The sequence below is a fragment of the Sycon ciliatum genome, chromosome 3 (genome assembly GCF_964019385.1).
Source record: "Sycon ciliatum chromosome 3, ocSycCili1.1, whole genome shotgun sequence".
In the NCBI taxonomy this organism is placed as follows: domain Eukaryota; kingdom Metazoa; phylum Porifera; class Calcarea; order Leucosolenida; family Sycettidae; genus Sycon; species Sycon ciliatum.
Genome location: NC_088645.1, coordinates 28278326 through 28296017, shown reverse-complemented (window position 1 = coordinate 28296017; position 17692 = coordinate 28278326). Strand labels below are relative to the sequence as shown.

At 48.7% G+C, this 17692-nt stretch overlaps 1 protein-coding gene across 1 annotated transcript in view; it reads left to right on the top strand.

Annotated features, from left to right (window-relative positions):
* Window positions 1-221: 221 nt before the first annotated feature.
* Window positions 222-17692, top strand: part of LOC135811938 (uncharacterized) — a 49476-nt gene continuing 32005 nt past the window's right edge. The window contains exons 1-2 of the mRNA XM_065325210.1: window positions 222-341; window positions 15732-15770. Coding sequence (XP_065181282.1) covers window positions 15746-15770 — 25 coding nt within the window. The 5' untranslated portion in view covers window positions 222-341; window positions 15732-15745. The remainder of the gene's footprint in view (window positions 342-15731; window positions 15771-17692) is intronic.

The window sequence follows — 17692 nt, the reverse complement described above, 5'->3', positions numbered from 1 at the left end:
AACCGTCCCCTCTACATTACGCCACGTTATCATTATCAGTCAGACGTCCTGTTCTGTATCATGATTGACATTGGTGAACGGTTGTGTGCTGTTTGCGTCTCCAGAAAGAAGGGACACTACTTTGCGTTATGAACTCAGTCCACCAGGCGTAGGCGCTGTGTTTTCTGGCAAGAAGACATTACCCCGCTTTCCGAGATACATGTAGTTCTGCTGCAGTTGATTCCTGGCCGTACTTCTTCCTGGGGTATTCTCATTGCCCCTTCAGCCTGGGCAAGTTCAGGACGGCGTCAAATCCGGGATTTGCTATCATCCCAGATTTGCAACCTTGGGACAAGGACAAGGTAAGGGAGAGCGATAGATAGTAGTTCAATTGAGATTTTAGTTAGTGTGGTGTTAGCACCAAACTATGTTGGATAGATGTTTGGGTATTTTTTGCTCGCTCCTGAGTACTGTCGTTCCTCTTTTCCACATAGCTGCAATAATACTACGTGCATGATCAATCTGCAACACGCTATTGGTAAAAACAATCCAGAGTCCCCTCGATGGAGAGGAATGGTTTCTAAGGGCCATGCCTGTCACCATCAGGGTCAAAATGCCAAGTCACTTAGCACCTACATGTACATGTCATGTATGTACGAAAATCTCAGCAACACCAGCCCTGTCCTCCTTCAAACTAACTGCCAGCCAAACTGCCAGCCATGTTACTTCAGAACTCAACGACATAATCGAACAAACAAAACATTTCGTCGACAGAGTAACGTGACATTTCAATCCGTGGTTCTCTTGAAAAATTGCAAACTTTAGTCATTCGCGTGAAAACGTGTGGTTACTGGTGCATCAGGGTTTGATGATTTTTCCCATTTTCAAGCGCTGAACGGCTCAAAAATTGAGGAAATTAATCACGGAACGAGATAGGGAACCTCCGCGCATCGACGTTAGCGCCCAGCTTCGGAACGCCAAGTTCCAAAATCGTCCTCTAGATGCCACCAGCTTCCCCTGTGCCAAGTTTCAAGTCCTCTCTCTGAATTGGCATACCCTGGCTTGATGAAAAAAGTCATCTCACAGCTCCCGAACTACATACATGAGATGATCGGTGTGCAAAGGGGAACGTGGTTCACATTGCATCCGTAGAGAAAGAGCAATCCATATCCTGCCTACAAACTACAATACTACAGTACAGAGACCAGACTGCAGTAGATGTCATGACATGACACCTACACATCACATAGTGGTGTCTTGCACAGCTACATGTATGTACACGGCTGTACTCACTAGCTTGGTGATGTCATGACTTGTAGCCATGTTTGACAAGCTACATTCTAGGTTTACGCAGAAGAAGACAGCATGAAATCCAGAAATCTGAACAAGCCCAGCAGCAGCAGAGCTGCAGCTAGGCTTGACTGCTTGAGCCTAGGAAAGCTGCGTACGTACGCCATGTGCATGTACCTACATGTACATGTAGCTGTCAATCTTCGCTGACATGACAATCATGATAGTAACCACAGCCCGTATACATGTGCTGGCCATCCACGATTTATCATACACGACTACTCGTTCATACTGCTGCTACTCTGTTCACGCCACTCTACCATGGAAATTCACGTTTAGACATGCCTTTGCCAGTACACACATGTACATACATTGTAGTCTGAATTGAATCAATCGATGATATCGATTTTTTCATACGTACATGTACACGTAGAAAGTGACGGTAGATCTAGAATGTATTTGAATGTGATCATAATGATCGCTACTTATAGGACCACAGCTGTACACCGGTGCACCATCCAAAATGCTGCATGGTGCTACACTACGGCGACGTTTTATTTTGGTTTTTTGGTTTTCTTTTTTAATTTCGGCCCGTCGGCAACATACAAGTACTTCTTTGTTCGTCTTGCAACTAATTACTTGGGGGTTAGGCAGGGGGGGGGGGGGGGGGGCAGTAGCCATGTAGGGGCTCGTTTAATTGTCCAGCGGCAAGCGAAACTCAGAACTCTTTTCTCCCAGGTGTTTGGTGAACATTCAGCAGGAAAACACTCCAGGATGGCTTGCCAGCGAAGGAGAAACTCCTATAATATTATCATAGGAGTTATAAATTTTGTTGACCTGGAGATCTTGCACGAGCCCCAGTCGAAGATTTACATGCACATGTACATATAACTTGCGATTCCGTGACCCTTGGAAACACGACAATCGCAGGTGACGCGACTTTGTGTTTTGTCACCGCTTGACGAGGTAACTACCGAACCTCAGTATCTGTACACTCAGTGTACGTGTTATCAGTCAGCGTTACCATGGTCACCTAGTGACTTCAGCACTAGTAGTAGTAGTACTAGTAGTACTCTTCGTTTGGTGGCTCGGAACAGGCAATCATTTAGCGATATAATCGCACAGGTCACATTGTAGAGTGCAGACCACCTAGGGCTTTCAACAATAATAACGTACTTCCACATTATGGGAATTTTGTATAACCCCACACCCGTCATTGTTGAATATTCGATAATAGCGTGGATTTCCCCAACAATATATTTTCATTTTTTGTTATCCTCTCCCATGCCGTTGTACATAAGCGGCTTGCCACGGATATGTCAATACTACTACTATTACTACTACTCTTCCTTCATGGTGTTGTGCACAATAAAACCGTTCTCAAGTACTCAGTACAAGTACTAGTACTACTTCAACTTGTAACTAATGTTACTACTACTAGTTGTAGTAGTTATCAGTCAGCGTTACCACGTGACCTGGTGACTCTCAGCACTTGTCTCGAGTTGTACTTGTAGTACTAGTCTTTGTAGTACTACTGGTAGTGGTAGTCAACAGTCAGCGTGACCACGTGACCTGGTGACTCTTCTGCCCAACATTGCAACAAGTAGCTGTAACCAGGTAACAGTAAAACTACCCGTCATGCATGTACATGTACATGTACATGATATCAGTGGTCGTCGACGGGTCTGTCACAGACTCGCAGTCTGCTCCACACCATAGTACATCATGTACATGACATTGTACTGTCGTGGACATGGAAATCCGGTCGCACGTCTAGCGGCCATGCCGCCATGGCATGCAGTATTACCAGGGGGTCTATACAACTCCCTGGTATTACTATTACGCGCTGCTGCTGGTCGCATCGTATCAACATGTGCGCTGCATGCAACGACGACGTACGCGCTGAGGGCGCCGGCCCCGGACAATCGACTGGATTTCCATGTCCGCGACAGTACAATACGTATGCGCTTTGCTTTTGATCATGTTGATCAGACAGGCACTGTACAGTGAGTTGGTCAAAGAGCATGATTGAAGTACACTGTACAGTGAGTTGGTTAAAGAGCATGATTGAAGTACAATGACGTCATGTACTACTGCTTCTTTTTTACTCTCTTTCTCACTCCTGTGTGCAGCCACACCATACGTGCTCCCACCCCTAACACACCTCAGTCACATGCACACCCACGTACACACGCACACAGCAACAACAAACAGCCTCTGCGGGGACAGCAGCAACAGCAAGTTGCGGGGACAGCAGCAACAGCAAGCAAGTGTATTGTCAACTCACGGCGACAATAGTAAACAGCTTTAAAAAGAAAGCAACTCATCTAGATCATCGAAATTAGTGCAGTCTGCAATCTGAGCACACCGCCAGCGGTGTGCTACGGAAATATCCAAACGACTCAACAAAATAACCATTCACTAGGGCGGGCGGGCATGGGCACTACACTTGCAAAGCAAGAAGAAAAAGAATGCCGCAGCCGGAGCGCATGCTCCTAATATCTCGCATTTGCGAGCAGCAAATGTTACGTCATGCAAAAGAAAGACAAAAAAGAACTACATTTCTCGTTTCTTTCCTACGTCAGCCAACGAGAAATGAGGCATTTCTTTTTTACTCTCTTTCTCACTCCTGTGTGCAGCCACACCATACGTGCTCCCACCCCTAACACACCTCAGTCACATGCACACCCACGTACACACGCACACAGCAACAACAAACAGCCTCTGCGGGGACAGCAGCAACAGCAAGAGCAGCAAAGCATAGCTAATGGATGGCCAGTGCCCTTGACACTGAGAGCATTGCTGAGAGTGACTCCTTGAAGTACATCCGCATGGATGTTTCGCTTCTCCAGCCGCCCTGACGTTGGATCAGTCTATCCGGGACTCCTGCTGCCGCGGCCACCGATGCTCCCCCAGAACGCAGGCTATGCAGCCCAAATGCGCTTGGGTTGAAGTTCGCTTGGCACAGCGCGTCCTGGATCAGCTCTCGGGCACGGCTGTAAGACATCTGGTCCCGGACAACTTGACTAGCGTTTCCTTGCCGAATACAGCCGAACAACTTCTGGTGGCCTTCGTAGCCACCTCTAGACAGCAGTCGCTCTGTTAGAGCCACTGGGCATACTGCTCCATGCCATCTTGACAGCAGCACCCAGTTACCTTGGCGCAGTTGATCATTTTTTCTCACTTCGAGAAATAGTGCCATGTAATCTTCCTTGATTTCGATCTCGTCGACGTATATGTTTGACAAGTCGTTCCACCGCAAGAGCCCTGCGAAGCCAACGGTCATCAGAGTCGCTGTCTGCAAGTTCTGCAGTGATTCATTGCGCAAGAGCCTGGTAGCAACTTGGTTTAGCATCTGCTTCGTCATCGGCCTCTTCCGGTTCTTCGGCGCCGCCAGCAGTCGTTTGGCGGCCTGGACTAGGTTCCGAACCTGTGCGTTGTCTGTGGGGTCCGGTAGGCCTCGCACCTTGTGCGACCAGGCCAACGCGCAAATAGCGGATGTTATTGGTGACGCTGTCCGTGCCTCCTGGAGCAGCTTCACGACATACAAACATATGTGCCAAGACTCGGCTGGTACGCTCGGGATCTCTTGACTGCTAGCCCACTCTTGCCAGCGCTGAAATGTCGACAAATACTTGGTCACTGTTCCCGGTGCCCTACTCGCCAACATGACTTCTGGAATCTTCCTGGATAGGTTCACGAGCTCCTGGGTTGGCTCCACTTGAACCGCCCTCAGCTCTAGGCATGAACACAAGATCATAACGTGAGGCGCCTGTCAACAGAGTCATCAGCATTAGCGTCGGCTTCAGCATCTGCAGCAGCTATCAGCATCACTTGAAGAGCATTATACAACGGCATCAGCAGCAGCGTCTGCCAGCCCTGTGGGCTACAACATCGTCATCGGCATCACCAGCAGCAGCATCCATCCGCCCTGCGGATTATGACATTGTCAGCAGCATCTGCCTCCTGCCCTGCAGGCAATGGTGTTCCCTGAACACCAACATAGGACAATGCCTCGTGCACCGTGCACTCACATGTGCTCGCGCCACAAAACCACAGCAATCGTGTCAGTACGCAAATCAGCAACAGTTATTCTTCATGCACACTCTTAAAGCCAGCATTTCTGAATAATATTGCTTGCCCCCCAGCAAGTTGTAAGGGCAGGTACCTTCCAGAAATGTGTTTTCATCATGGGGTAGCACCAAAACTCCTTTTACAAATGGTTTCCAGCTTTGCCTCCCATGTAATTTTGGCCACCAATCCGCTGACACCCACTTAGGCACAACCAGTGTGCCATGGCCGCAGCACATTTTTAACATACTCAAAACTCTGGGTATTAGGTGGAACGGAGGTGTAAGCCACACCGTTTCCATTGACCAATCAACCGTAAAGGCATCGATCGCATAACATCCCGGATTCCACCACCTTGAACAGAAACGCTTTAACTGTTTCGTCCTCAGACTCGCAAAGCAATCTAGCGTATGGGGACCCCACAAACGCTCGATTTGTTCAAAAACAGCCGGGTTTAGCCGCCAATCATCTGTGTCAACTATTTTCGAATAGTAGTCCGCCAATTCATTTTGTTCTCTGGGAACCCATTCGGCAATCAGGCGGATTCCGTGTTTCATGCACACCTGGAGGATTCGCATGGCCTCCCTTTGCAAATGCTCCCTTCTGCTGCCCACCTGGATAATGTGCACAGCTGCCTGGTTATCGCTTCTGTGAATGCAGATACCTCCTTCTAGTTTGTGTGCTAATGATTCAAGCACCAACGCGATTGCTCTCAATTCTCTCCACGTGGAGCTTCTTCGGTCATTCAAAATCTCATTGGACCACTCTCCTCTGGCTACCTCGACTGCACTGCCGTCTACTAAAAATCCGCCCCAGCCAGAGTCGCTCGCATCGGACCAGGTCAGGACCGTTGCCTTTGGGCAGTTTTTCCAAAATGGTTGGCCGTGCCAGTCTTCAAAAACCGTGCTCCAAAATTCCAAATCGCACCTTGCCGCATCCGGCCATTTCACTGGGGCGTACCAAGAACTCCTAGACAATATCATGCTGTAGAATGCCCTGGTACGCAGACGGCAAATTGGCCCGAGCGCAAGCGACATAGACAACAGGAAGCCGGCTAGCCTCGCCACTTCCCTCGCGGGTGGCGCTGCTAGACCGCTCAGCCGTGCTAGGCACTCTTTAAGCCTCGCCACTCTGCGCTCTGTCGCAAAAATTCGACCCTCTTTGAGGTCAATGCGCATGCCTAGCATTTCGACCGTTTGTGATGGCTCCCACTGGGATTTTTGTTCATTGGGCACAAACCCAGCTCTCAAGAGGTCAGCTTTCATCTGTTTTGCCACCACCTTTGCCCCTTCGACAGTAGAGTGCCCACCAGACCCGTCATCCATGTAGAGCTGACATCTTATGCCCAACTCCCTCCAACGCCGCAGTAAAACACGTGTCACTTTTGTGAAAACATAAGGAGCCGTGGAGAGGCCAAACGGTAACACGCAAAATACATAGGTTGTGATAGTTCCCTCCGCATTAAACCACTTAAACCCCAAGTACTTTTGATGCTCCTGTGCAATTTCAATGTGGTGGTACCCGCTTTTCAGGTCAAAAGTAATCACGTAGTCGCCCTTTTCGTAGACTCTTGCGACTGTTTTCAGGTCCTCCATTTTGAATTTAAATTTCGCCAGATAAGTATTGACGTACCTCAAATCCAAAATGAGTCTTAACTTTTTTCCATTATTTACCACGCCTAAAGGGCTGCAAATCATTGCCTCCTCACTCTTGACCTCCTTTATGCACCCTCTTTCCATCAAGTCTCTAATTGAATCTGTGACAAAATCAAATTGGCACTGAGCGCTACTGTGATTTTTTACAGTTTTCGGCCTTGGTAGCTGCACGAACGGGAGTAGATACCCTTCACAAATGATCCTTAGCACAAATTCGGATGCCCCCATAGTTTCCCAAAATGGCTTGCACCTAGCTAAACTGCCCACCACCACCCCTTGCCCCTCTAGTTCCCCTTGATCGTCAGATTCACACAAGCCCGCCACGCACCCCTCGTCAACAACACTCAGCACCGAATACACTTCATCATCTATTACATCAGGGGGGAGTCCGTCCGCACAGCCCTCAGAGCTATTTCTGAGCGGCTGGCTTCTGGCAGAAATTGATGAAGTGGCCTGGCTCGCCGCAACGGAAGCAGACTTTGGGGCCAGGCTGGATGGGGTTTCTCCCCGGTTGCGTCCTTGGTGCCTCGCTGGGCCCAGAAGGTGACTGCTGTTGTGGTGGCTGCTCAGCCCCTCGTGCGGCTGCTTTAGGGGTGACCACCCCGCCCCTGCCGAACCTGGATGGGATGCCCCCCCGAAAGGGCCGCTGCATGGCCACGGACTGCACGGCCGCATTCAGTCTCTTGCTCTTTTCTGCGGAGGTCACAATGCTGAGGATTCCCCCTCCCTCCACAAATTTGTTCGCCACCTCTACCCCATGGGTATCGGCGACGGCGAGCCACTCTTGCCTGTCCTCTAGAATGTCCTCACCTTTCTTTAGGTTTTTCGTTGCGCTCCTCAGCCGGTCGGATTTTAGTGCCCTCCGCACTTTCTCCAGGCGCTCCTGGAGCCGGGCGTTGACTGAGTGCTGGTGTTCATACGCCACGTTCCTCCATTTACTGGGGCCCGTTGACGTAGCACTCGAGTGATGGCGATGACGGCGAGCCTTCCTGCCGGAACTTTTTGATTTTTTGGATTTTTTGGACCTGGATCTCCGGCTCCTGGGGCTGGGTGACCGCGATGCACTGCTGGCACTCGACGATGACCTAGATGACGACGACGACGGCGACGACGACGACGATGACGGAGAACGTCTCCGTCTGCGACCTCTGCCGCGTGGGGATTCCGGGGCCCTGGCCCTTTCGAGCTCGATTTGGGCCTCGAGCAGCCTGATGCGAGTTGCCTGCTCCTCCAGGCGTGCCGCCGCCGCATCGTTCTGCTGCGCGTCAGCCTGCAGCTGCAGTCGTGCAGGTTCTGCGCTTGCAGCACGGCGGGTCCTTTTTCGGGGAGGCATGTTCCTAAAAAGGATCCTGAAAGTACGTTGAAAACAAACGGGATGAGAAATACACTACACTTGCAAAGCAAGAAGAAAAAGAATGCCGCAGCCGGAGCGCATGCTCCTAATATCTCGCATTTGCGAGCAGCAAATGTTACGTCATGCAAAAGAAAGACAAAAAAGAACTACATTTCTCGTTTCTTTCCTACGTCAGCCAACGAGAAATGAGGCATGTACTACTAGTGTACTTGGTTCAAGTCATCATGCGGATCAGCACTTGTGCCTGCAGTGGTTGTAGACTTTTTGGTATCCCCTCACACCCACCGTTAGGCGCTGCATCTGCCGCTAGGGGGTTATCACAATATCAGGTTGCCCGGTGTTCAGCCGCCGTCGTGAGTTCGCTTTGGGAACGGAAACGATAACTTTATAGAAAAGAAAAAAGGACCAAGGAACTACAAGCTACGCTATAATGTCCACTAACACCACCAGTTACTAAAGAATCAGCTCATGCGATAACATTGCACGACACTGACCGACGGTGCTGGCGTTCTACAACTAACTGGCTAACAGCTCTCGCACATCTTGGATGTGCACTCCAACAGCCTTCCAACTTGGAAGGTTCAAAGTTACAGAAAAAAACAACAGGAGGGGATGGTGAGCGCAACGCAGACAAGCACGAGTGGACATTATAGCGTAACTTGTAGTTCATTGGTCTTTTTTCTTTTCTATAAATTTATCCTTGGCTCTCCATTCGAGTGAATTCTTGGAAACGATAACCTTCAGCATTTTCCGTATTTGTACGGAAAACCACTCCTTCGTCCGCACTACGAAATTTGAGCTAAATGGACGGGAAAATTGAAGAGGATCGATCAGCTAAAGCTACATCACTACATGTATGTATGCAGACGGCAAGGTAAGCGCAAGCTGTAAGCCATGAATATCCCTGTGTCAATGCCAGTGTATGTCCTTCTTCTTCCACAACATGTACATGTAGCAGCAAAAAACAAGTCGTGGTACCAAGAGTACATAACCCCCCCCCCCAGAGTGTGCAACGCCGATCCAGCTCTGTGTAGGGTCTTGGTCGAGCGGAATCGGATCTTCTGATGTCATGCGTACACTTCACACCAGCGCAAGGCCGGTCTCGAGGCAGGGCACCATTGTTTTTGATCCAAGAGTACCCGCGACTCCCCGGGTTCCCCTCAGATGTGTACGGTATTATGACGCAAAGATCCGATTCCGCTCGACCAAGACCCTATGCAGAACTGGATCAGGCGTTGCACACTCTGGGGGGTTATGTACTCTTGGTGGTACATGTCATACATTTTTGTTGGTCAACTTGGGGCAGTAGGACTACATACACCCCCCCCCACCCCGGCCCCCCACACACACCAGCCCATGGCTGTATATTTTATTTTTATTTTATGAGGACGGAAGGATCAAGAGGGGTAAGTGGCAGCATTGAGGTCAGCCGGAGAGTGCAGCGGTGTGGTGTGGTGGTTGATAAGAAGGAGGGAAGGAGAAAGAGGTAATGAATGGTGGTTGCATTTTTTTGGTGTTTAACATTATATTTTTGACAAGACGGAAATGGAGACTACTCTCAAAGGGACGAACAAGAAGACTGACAAAAGGTCTCTGGATATAAATGAAAAATGAATGTAAAATGCCTTGCCCCATTGATAAAATGGAATGTAGTATGTGTAGGTATACTTCCCACCAAGCACAAACACCAATTTATTGAAGTTTTAAAAGGATCACCCAGAGGCTCTAGGCCTGTCCAGGGGATCTCCCACTCACAGAAATATCAAGCATTCGTGAAAGAGTAACAGAGTTCAAGAAGAAAAACAGATTAATAAAAATAATAGAAAGGAAAAGGGACAATGGGTAGATGCTAGATGGTCGCGCATGAGAGATGCAGAATGAGAGAGGAGAGGAGGGAGGGAAGACGCTAGCGACGCGCTGGTCTATACCGTTTTATAGGGCGTCGGTGACTCCGTGGCTGTTTGCCAGTTCAACCTGCAGCAAATACTTGTTGCACTTTTCACGGTGGGGGGGGGGGGGGGGGGGGAGGGGCATTTACTCTTGGTACTAGCCATTCTGAAAACCTCTGAACAAAAAAAAGACAGGAGATGGGCTCGGCGCTTCGCGCACCAAGAGGCAAGATCATGTACGAAAATGGAGGCATAGCATTTCGCCCTCACGCGTCTCACAGAAACAGCAAAGAAAGCGCATGGCTAGCTAGCTACAATGTCAATAACCATGATGTATAGAATCAGACATGGATGTCAGGGCAGTATCGTTGATTCAGGCCCGAGAGCGGCCCAAGGCCGAAGGCCGCGGGCCGCTCGAGGATCGGAATCAACGATACCTGCCCTGACATCCATGTCTGATTGTGTTTCACACTGCCACCCACGCACGACAGCACAAGTGAAAGCCAGAACGTCTGAACGCTCTCCTCAGCAGAACGTGCACGTGCAAGTGCACCTACAACGCACCTAGCAGCGCAAACAAAGCCACTGTACTGCACTAATCTGCATAAATCGAACTTGAAATACATCAACTAGAAACACCGAGTGCCTGCCTGCCCAAGTTCTCAAGTCCTTTATGGCACTCGTTGCACAACAATGGCAGAAACTCACAAGCTGAAGTTCCACCTCCGTGCGCTCCGGCTGAAGTTTCGTTGTGAAGTTTCGTTGTGAAGTTTCGTTCTGAAGTTTCATGTCAAGCAAGGTGAAGTTTCAACTCAAGCAAGGTAAAGTTTCATCTCAAGCAAGGTAAAGTTTCATCTCAAGCAAGGTGAAGTTTCAGGGGACGTGGAGGATTCAGCTTCTGAGTTTCAGGTTGGTACGCTCGAGGGCTTTGTTGATTCAGGCCCGAGAGCGGCCCAAGGCCGAAGGCCGCGGACCGCTCGAGGGCCTGAATCAACAAAGCCCTCGAGCGTACCAACCTGAAACTCAGAAGCTGAAGTTCCACCTCCGTGCGCTCCGGCTGAAGTTTCGTTGTGAAGTTTCGTTGTGAAGTTTCGTTCTGAAGTTTCATGTCAAGCAAGGTAAAGTTTCAACTCAAGCAAGGTAAAGTTTCATCTCAAGCAAGGTAAAGTTTCATCTCAAGCAAGGTGAAGTTTCAGGGGACGTGGAGGATTCAGCTTCTGAGTTTCAGGTTGGTACGCTCTCGGGCTTTGTTGATTCAGGCCCTCGAGCGGCCTTCCCTCGTACCAACGTACCAACCTGAAACTCAGAAGCTGAATCCTCCACGTCCCCTGAAACTTCACCTCGAGGGCTTTGTTGATTCAGGCCCGAGAGCGGCCCAAGGCCGAAGGCCGCGGACCGCTCGAGGGCCTGAATCAACAAAGCCCTCGAGCGTACCAACCTGAAACTCAGAAGCTGAAGTTCCACCTCCGTGCGCTCCGGCTGAAGTTTCGTTGTGAAGTTTCGTTGTGAAGTTTCGTTCTGAAGTTTCATGTCAAGCAAGGTAAAGTTTCAACTCAAGCAAGGTAAAGTTTCATCTCAAGCAAGGTAAAGTTTCATCTCAAGCAAGGTGAAGTTTCAGGGGACGTGGAGGATTCAGCTTCTGAGTTTCAGGTTGGTACGCTCTCGGGCTTTGTTGATTCAGGCCCTCGAGCGGCCTTCCCTCGTACCAACGTACCAACCTGAAACTCAGAAGCTGAATCCTCCACGTCCCCGACCACCACCCCTAGAGGTTTCTTCCTTTTATACCTTCATGGCGGCGTGTTCAGTTTCACCTCCACACGCTCTCGGGACGTGCTGATTGGTCAAGGGCCTGAAATGCCACCGCATGGATACATGGACCGGATATCAGGCTTTTTCTTTCTCTCTTGAGTTGTTCCACCTCGATCAGGTAAGTCTCTCCACATGCGAGTATACTCATCACGTGATCATTCATGTTCTCCTACGCCTAGGCTACGGTGCCATTCAACTTTTCAAGCCCAAGGGCCTGAATGGCAGGGCATGATCAGAGGTTCATGCCCTGCCTGTGAGCGCTCTGAAGTCTGATTGGCTCAAACCGTGGCAACGATCACGTGGCAAGTGTGAAGACTACAATCACATGTATGTATGTAATGTACATGATTGTATGTCATGTACTGTAGCGGACATGGAAATCCAGTCGGCCGGCGACCTCAGCGCGCGTACAGAACGCTGCGTGCAGTGCACTTGTTGATCCGATGCGACGATCGCGCTAGCGCTGCATGCAGCGCATGTGGGTGCAGCTTGTCCACGGCTGCATGGCCAGCACCCTGGGGCCGCTAGACGTGCGACCGGATTTCCATGTCTACAACAGTAGCTGCGCTGCATGCATTATTCACACACAGCGCACGTGACGTGCGCACATGCACCGACTAGATTGTAGACGTAGACCATGGTAGACAGACAGACTGAGTGCATGTGTGTAGTGCACGACATGACCAGGATGATAGGCATGTCGACAGCGCACTAGCGCACTGTACATTCGGCAAAAAAGACATGAAAGAAAATCAAGCTCAAGCTCAAAGTGCAAAAACACAGTCGACTACAATAGTCATAAGTCATGATCATGATCATGTTGAAGAAAATCATTCAAACGAAGAGAACTAACTAATGAAAGATACAGGTAGTAGAGAAGTTTAGAGAAGTACAGGAACGAAGAAATGGAGAAGAGAAACGTTGTTGAGATGAAGCGTAGAGAGAAGAGCAGAGAGACCGACTGGAAAGAAGTTCTACAGAAGACTTGAGGGTTGAAGAAAGGTGAGAGGATAGACAGAGCGACAATAGCAAAGATATAGTCGGCAGCGAATTCAAAGAATGTGGATCTGGTTGACAAGCTCCACCATCAGGTAGGAATGGCATGTATGAATGCGCTTTGCTTTTGATTGCTGTGCGCTATATGCGTGATCTTGTAATGGTTATTGTTAGTTCTGGTCTGGCTCTCTGCTGTCAGCCTTGTGTGCTGTATACTGTATGTTCCATGCACTCCATCCATAGTCCGCGGTAGTGTCTGCTCCAGAGCCGGGTCAAGCGGGGGTCAGTGACCCGTTGCGGGGGGGGGGGGGTATTTGGACCCGTTTTGGAAGAAGAACACCGGGTTGCTTGTACCCTGGTTGGGAGTCATGTCGAGTACTTCAACTTCAAGGGGGTACACACTGATATGATGCGAAGACCAATCAGGGACGAATACGTACAGACCACATGACCCAGACCAAGACAACCAGACCACGGACGCACCACTGATCACCCTCGCTCTCTGACAAAGCTAGCACTACGAATGCAAGTCAGTCTCTGACTATACACACTCTTGCATGCACCTCATACAATACACGGCACACATCCTACTATACTCACATATAGACTAGACCATGACGTCAGACACTGGATTCTACAAGACAAGAACCATATACGACAATGTGCGTAAATAATAATTGAATCGTATTTCGCAACATATAGATGTGTGTATGTGGGGGGGGGTGGGGGTGGTGTGCGTGTGCGCGTCCGTTGATCTGTGCGTGTGTGTGTGTGCGAGAGAGAGAGGGAGGGAGAGAGAGAGAGAGAGAGAGAGAGAGAGAGAGAGAGAGAGAGAGAGAGAGAGAGAGAGAGAGAGAGAGAGAGAGAAATAGCATTCACTGGCCAGAAAAGCCAAGTCAACCAGCCGTGTGGTGTATACCAGGCTAATTCTTTTTTTGACTTTGTTGTATTTTGCAAATCCCAACGGGCATTTCTTTCCAATCAGAAGGTAGTGAAGTGGGAATAAAAAAGAGAAAAAAATTTGATAGTCAGCTGGAGATCAATAGTATTGATCCATTGTCAAACATGACATGAGCTACTGTTGCCGGTATTGAACAAGGAATACAACATGCACACTCTGGGACCAATAGTGTAAGGGGTACCACTGCAGCTTTGAAGGTCCAGCGTTGTGCTGGAGCGGACGTCTCTAGGTAATCTGTTCCATTTTTCTGTAGAGAAGATGAGGTTGCGTTTGTTTGGTGTCATTCCGACAACATTCCAAAGTCCTTCCGCCGTGTTTTGGTTCGGGTGCGTTTGTTTGATGCACGCGACTGCGTTTGTTAAGTGCAGATCCGATTCCGGTTGCGAAATGAATGGAGCAGAATTGATTCTGTGTATGCATGCCTGTGCATGGATGGATGTGACAAGGCCGTCACAGCCACCCCACTTTTTCGCCAGTATTTTTCTCGGAGCACACTCATGGCCAGCAATCGAGGACATCTGGGAGTTGTAATTTTTGTACTCCTCCGAGGTGTGATTTTTGGCGTGCTGGGCCAAGCACAAGGATCCCACCTGTCAAGAAAAGGAAGAAAACGGTTGTTTGATCCTTTGGTGTAATCTTTGTAGCTAGTCGAAGCAAGTTGCCGTTTGGAGCAGAAACGCTGAAATTGACTATTTTCTGCATGTACTCACGCATGTACTTAGGCATGCAGTCTCACTCGTATTTTAGCTCTTTTTCTGGAATAGATGCTGCTCTGCGCCCTTTGGTAAACATTTCCTGCGCTCGTGGAGCAGCTGAAAAGGACCACTGGTATGTCTGGTTCCTGGTTTGAAAGTGGAGAGTCGACTTTTGTGTCTTGAAAAAGGAGTAGAGAGTGATAAAGGTACATCTGTAGCTTATTTTGAGTGCTCCTTGTACATTTTTGATCGTGATAAAAATTCTCAGACCAAAGTCAGCGCGATGATGGCCGATCAGTTTTCTTCTGGATTTTTTAATTGTTTCGTCTCGTATCTATGTCAGTATCGTGATGGCAAAGTGGAGAGGGTGATTTTCTTCCTCTGGGCTTCTTTCGGCCGACTTTGCTTTGTCCTCTTTGAAAAGTGATGCTGAAAAAAGGTCGATTCGCAAAATTATGTTGATTTTGAATGTTCGTGATGACATGCGATTGCTGGCTATGTGCAACAAAGCGCAATATCCGCAGCTCAGTGCAACCGTGGCAAATAATGAAGAATCCCTGTCCCCTATCGTGGTTTGTTGCAGAATCAAAAAGTCATTCATTGCAGTTACACTGAAATGGCACCAAATGCCTGAAAATGCTTGCAATTGGCTTCAATTTTTGAAATATTTTCCCGGGGAGGATAAAAAAGAAATTATTGTCCCCGATCGTAGCATCTTCTTGGTTTGTTGCCGAATCAAAAAGGTCGTTCATTATAGTTCCACTGAAATGGCACCAAATGCCCGGAAATTCTTGCAATAGGCTTCAATTGTTGATTTTTTTTTGCCGGGGAGGCCGCATCTCCCCCCCCCCCCCCTTCCATGGCCGCCCCCACCTCTAAAGTCGATGCGACGGGCCTGGGATATTTGTGTCTGCATGCATGAGTGTGTGTAGTGTGTGGTCAGGTGTACGTATGTATGTGTGCAAGCTTTGGTTCTACATAACGTTATATCAAAGTACGTTCTTTTGTATTTGTGCGATGTTTTGCTGACAGGGCAAAGGAGTGGTATGGCCTGTTCAGGACTTTGCTTGGGTAAGCAGTACTTTAAACACAGAAGGTGCAACTATTACGAAACTGCATGTCTGAGAAAACCAAAACAAGTGTGCAAGTTGATCTCTCCTCTTTCGCTCTAATGTTGCAGTTAAGTTTCCTTTTCAGGTGTTAAGCGACTGTGAAAATCCCTTGAAAATGGCGTACCCTGAAAAATAGCGTACCTAAAATCCCATAATGTATGTGTATGTGTGTAGAACCAAACCACACCACAGGCGCGTACACAAAATAAACTATCAACAAAACGAAATCAAGCTAACATTGCCTCCTCACCTTAGAAGGGGTCCGGGAGGTAGCATCGCTTGGCCACGCCAGCATCAAAGAAGACTAGAGCCAGCACCCCTGACATAACAAGTAATAATGTCGAAAACAGCCGATATACAAGCGATGATAAAACAGCAAGCTACGTCTGCAATTCGCACGAACTATATATCGGCAGATAGAAGAACACCTTTTCTAGTACTGAGGAAATGTCCCCGATCATCCTGTTTGGCTTTTCTTGAAGTCTATTTTTTGTATTGTTCCACTCTACCATGCTGACATACGTACAAACTCACACCTGCTCTGGAAAGCTGGTCTAGTCAGCAATTTCTACTCCAAAACTGCTCCTTACGCTGCAGAACAAAGTGTACAGGGAAAAGCAGCGGTGATCACTTGTCACTCCAAATGACAAGATTCTCCTTCCAACCCCAACATTTTCTGGTGCGCCAGTTGATGCCAAACTGACTGAGGTTTTGCACGCATTTTTTTGAATTTGAAACCGTTCCTCAGTATAGTTTTCTCTGCAGCGATGGGAGTAGTGTTGGATTAGAAATTCCTGGCTAGATGTCGCGGAGAGGCCAGCTTCCCAGCGCAGGTATGAGGTTGGACGTAACGTGGAACTCGCTTAGGGCATGTTCGTTTGGTTGGATCCGGATCCTGATCGATTGAGTGGATCCTTTGGATCCGCCAAGGTCCAAAAAAACTTAAAGGGGAAGTATACCCTAAAATCAATTTTTCACTAGTTGTAGTCTTCGGGGTGCTGAGTCGAATGGTCTTTGTCCGAGGAAGCTGAGACGCTCCCTTCCTCCTTTATTCCCAATCGAACTCGCGCACTTCCGCCGAAACAAAGTGACTGCGCCCTACTAGATAGGCATTAGTATGGAAAAAGTCACTAAAAACGCCGTTTCCTTCTTATAAAAGGGAGGATGACCGCGATTGGTCCGTATGTTGTGGTTTTTTGGCGGCTGAGTCGACTGGTTTTGGTTCGAAAAGGCTGCGATGCAGCGTTCGGCCCTTATTCCCAATCGAACACGGTTGAGTAAGCGGTCACGTGCTCATTTACATTTGGGCCCGTTTATGTCACTCGAGTTGAACCTTTGAACCAGGGAGTCGTAAAAGCCTCTTACGACTCTCTGCTTTGAACCTTTGAGTTGAACCTTGATGTGAAAATTGTAGCCTGCAGCCAGTGCAGGCACGGTGACCAGGCAACTGGTGTACGCATGAGCACGGGACCGCTTACTCAACTGTGTTCGATTGGGAATAAGGGCCGAACGCTGCATCGCAGCCTTTTCGGACCAAAACCAGTCGACTCAGCTGCCAAAAAACCACAACATACGGACCAATCGCGGTCATCCTCCCTTTTATAAGAAGGAAACGGCGTTTTTAGAGACTTTTTCCATACTAATGCCTATCTAGTAGGGCGCAGTCACCCTGTTTCGGTGGAAGTGTGCGAGTTCGATTGGGAATAAAGGAGGAAGGGAGCGTCTCAGCTTTCTCGGACAAAGACCATTCGACTCAGCACCCCGAAGACTACAATTGGTGAAAATTTGACTTTAGGGTATACTTCCCCTTTTTGCATGTTTGAGAATACCAAAGTATGTGTGCAAGTGGATCTCTCCGATTTCGCTCAAAAGTTGCAAGTA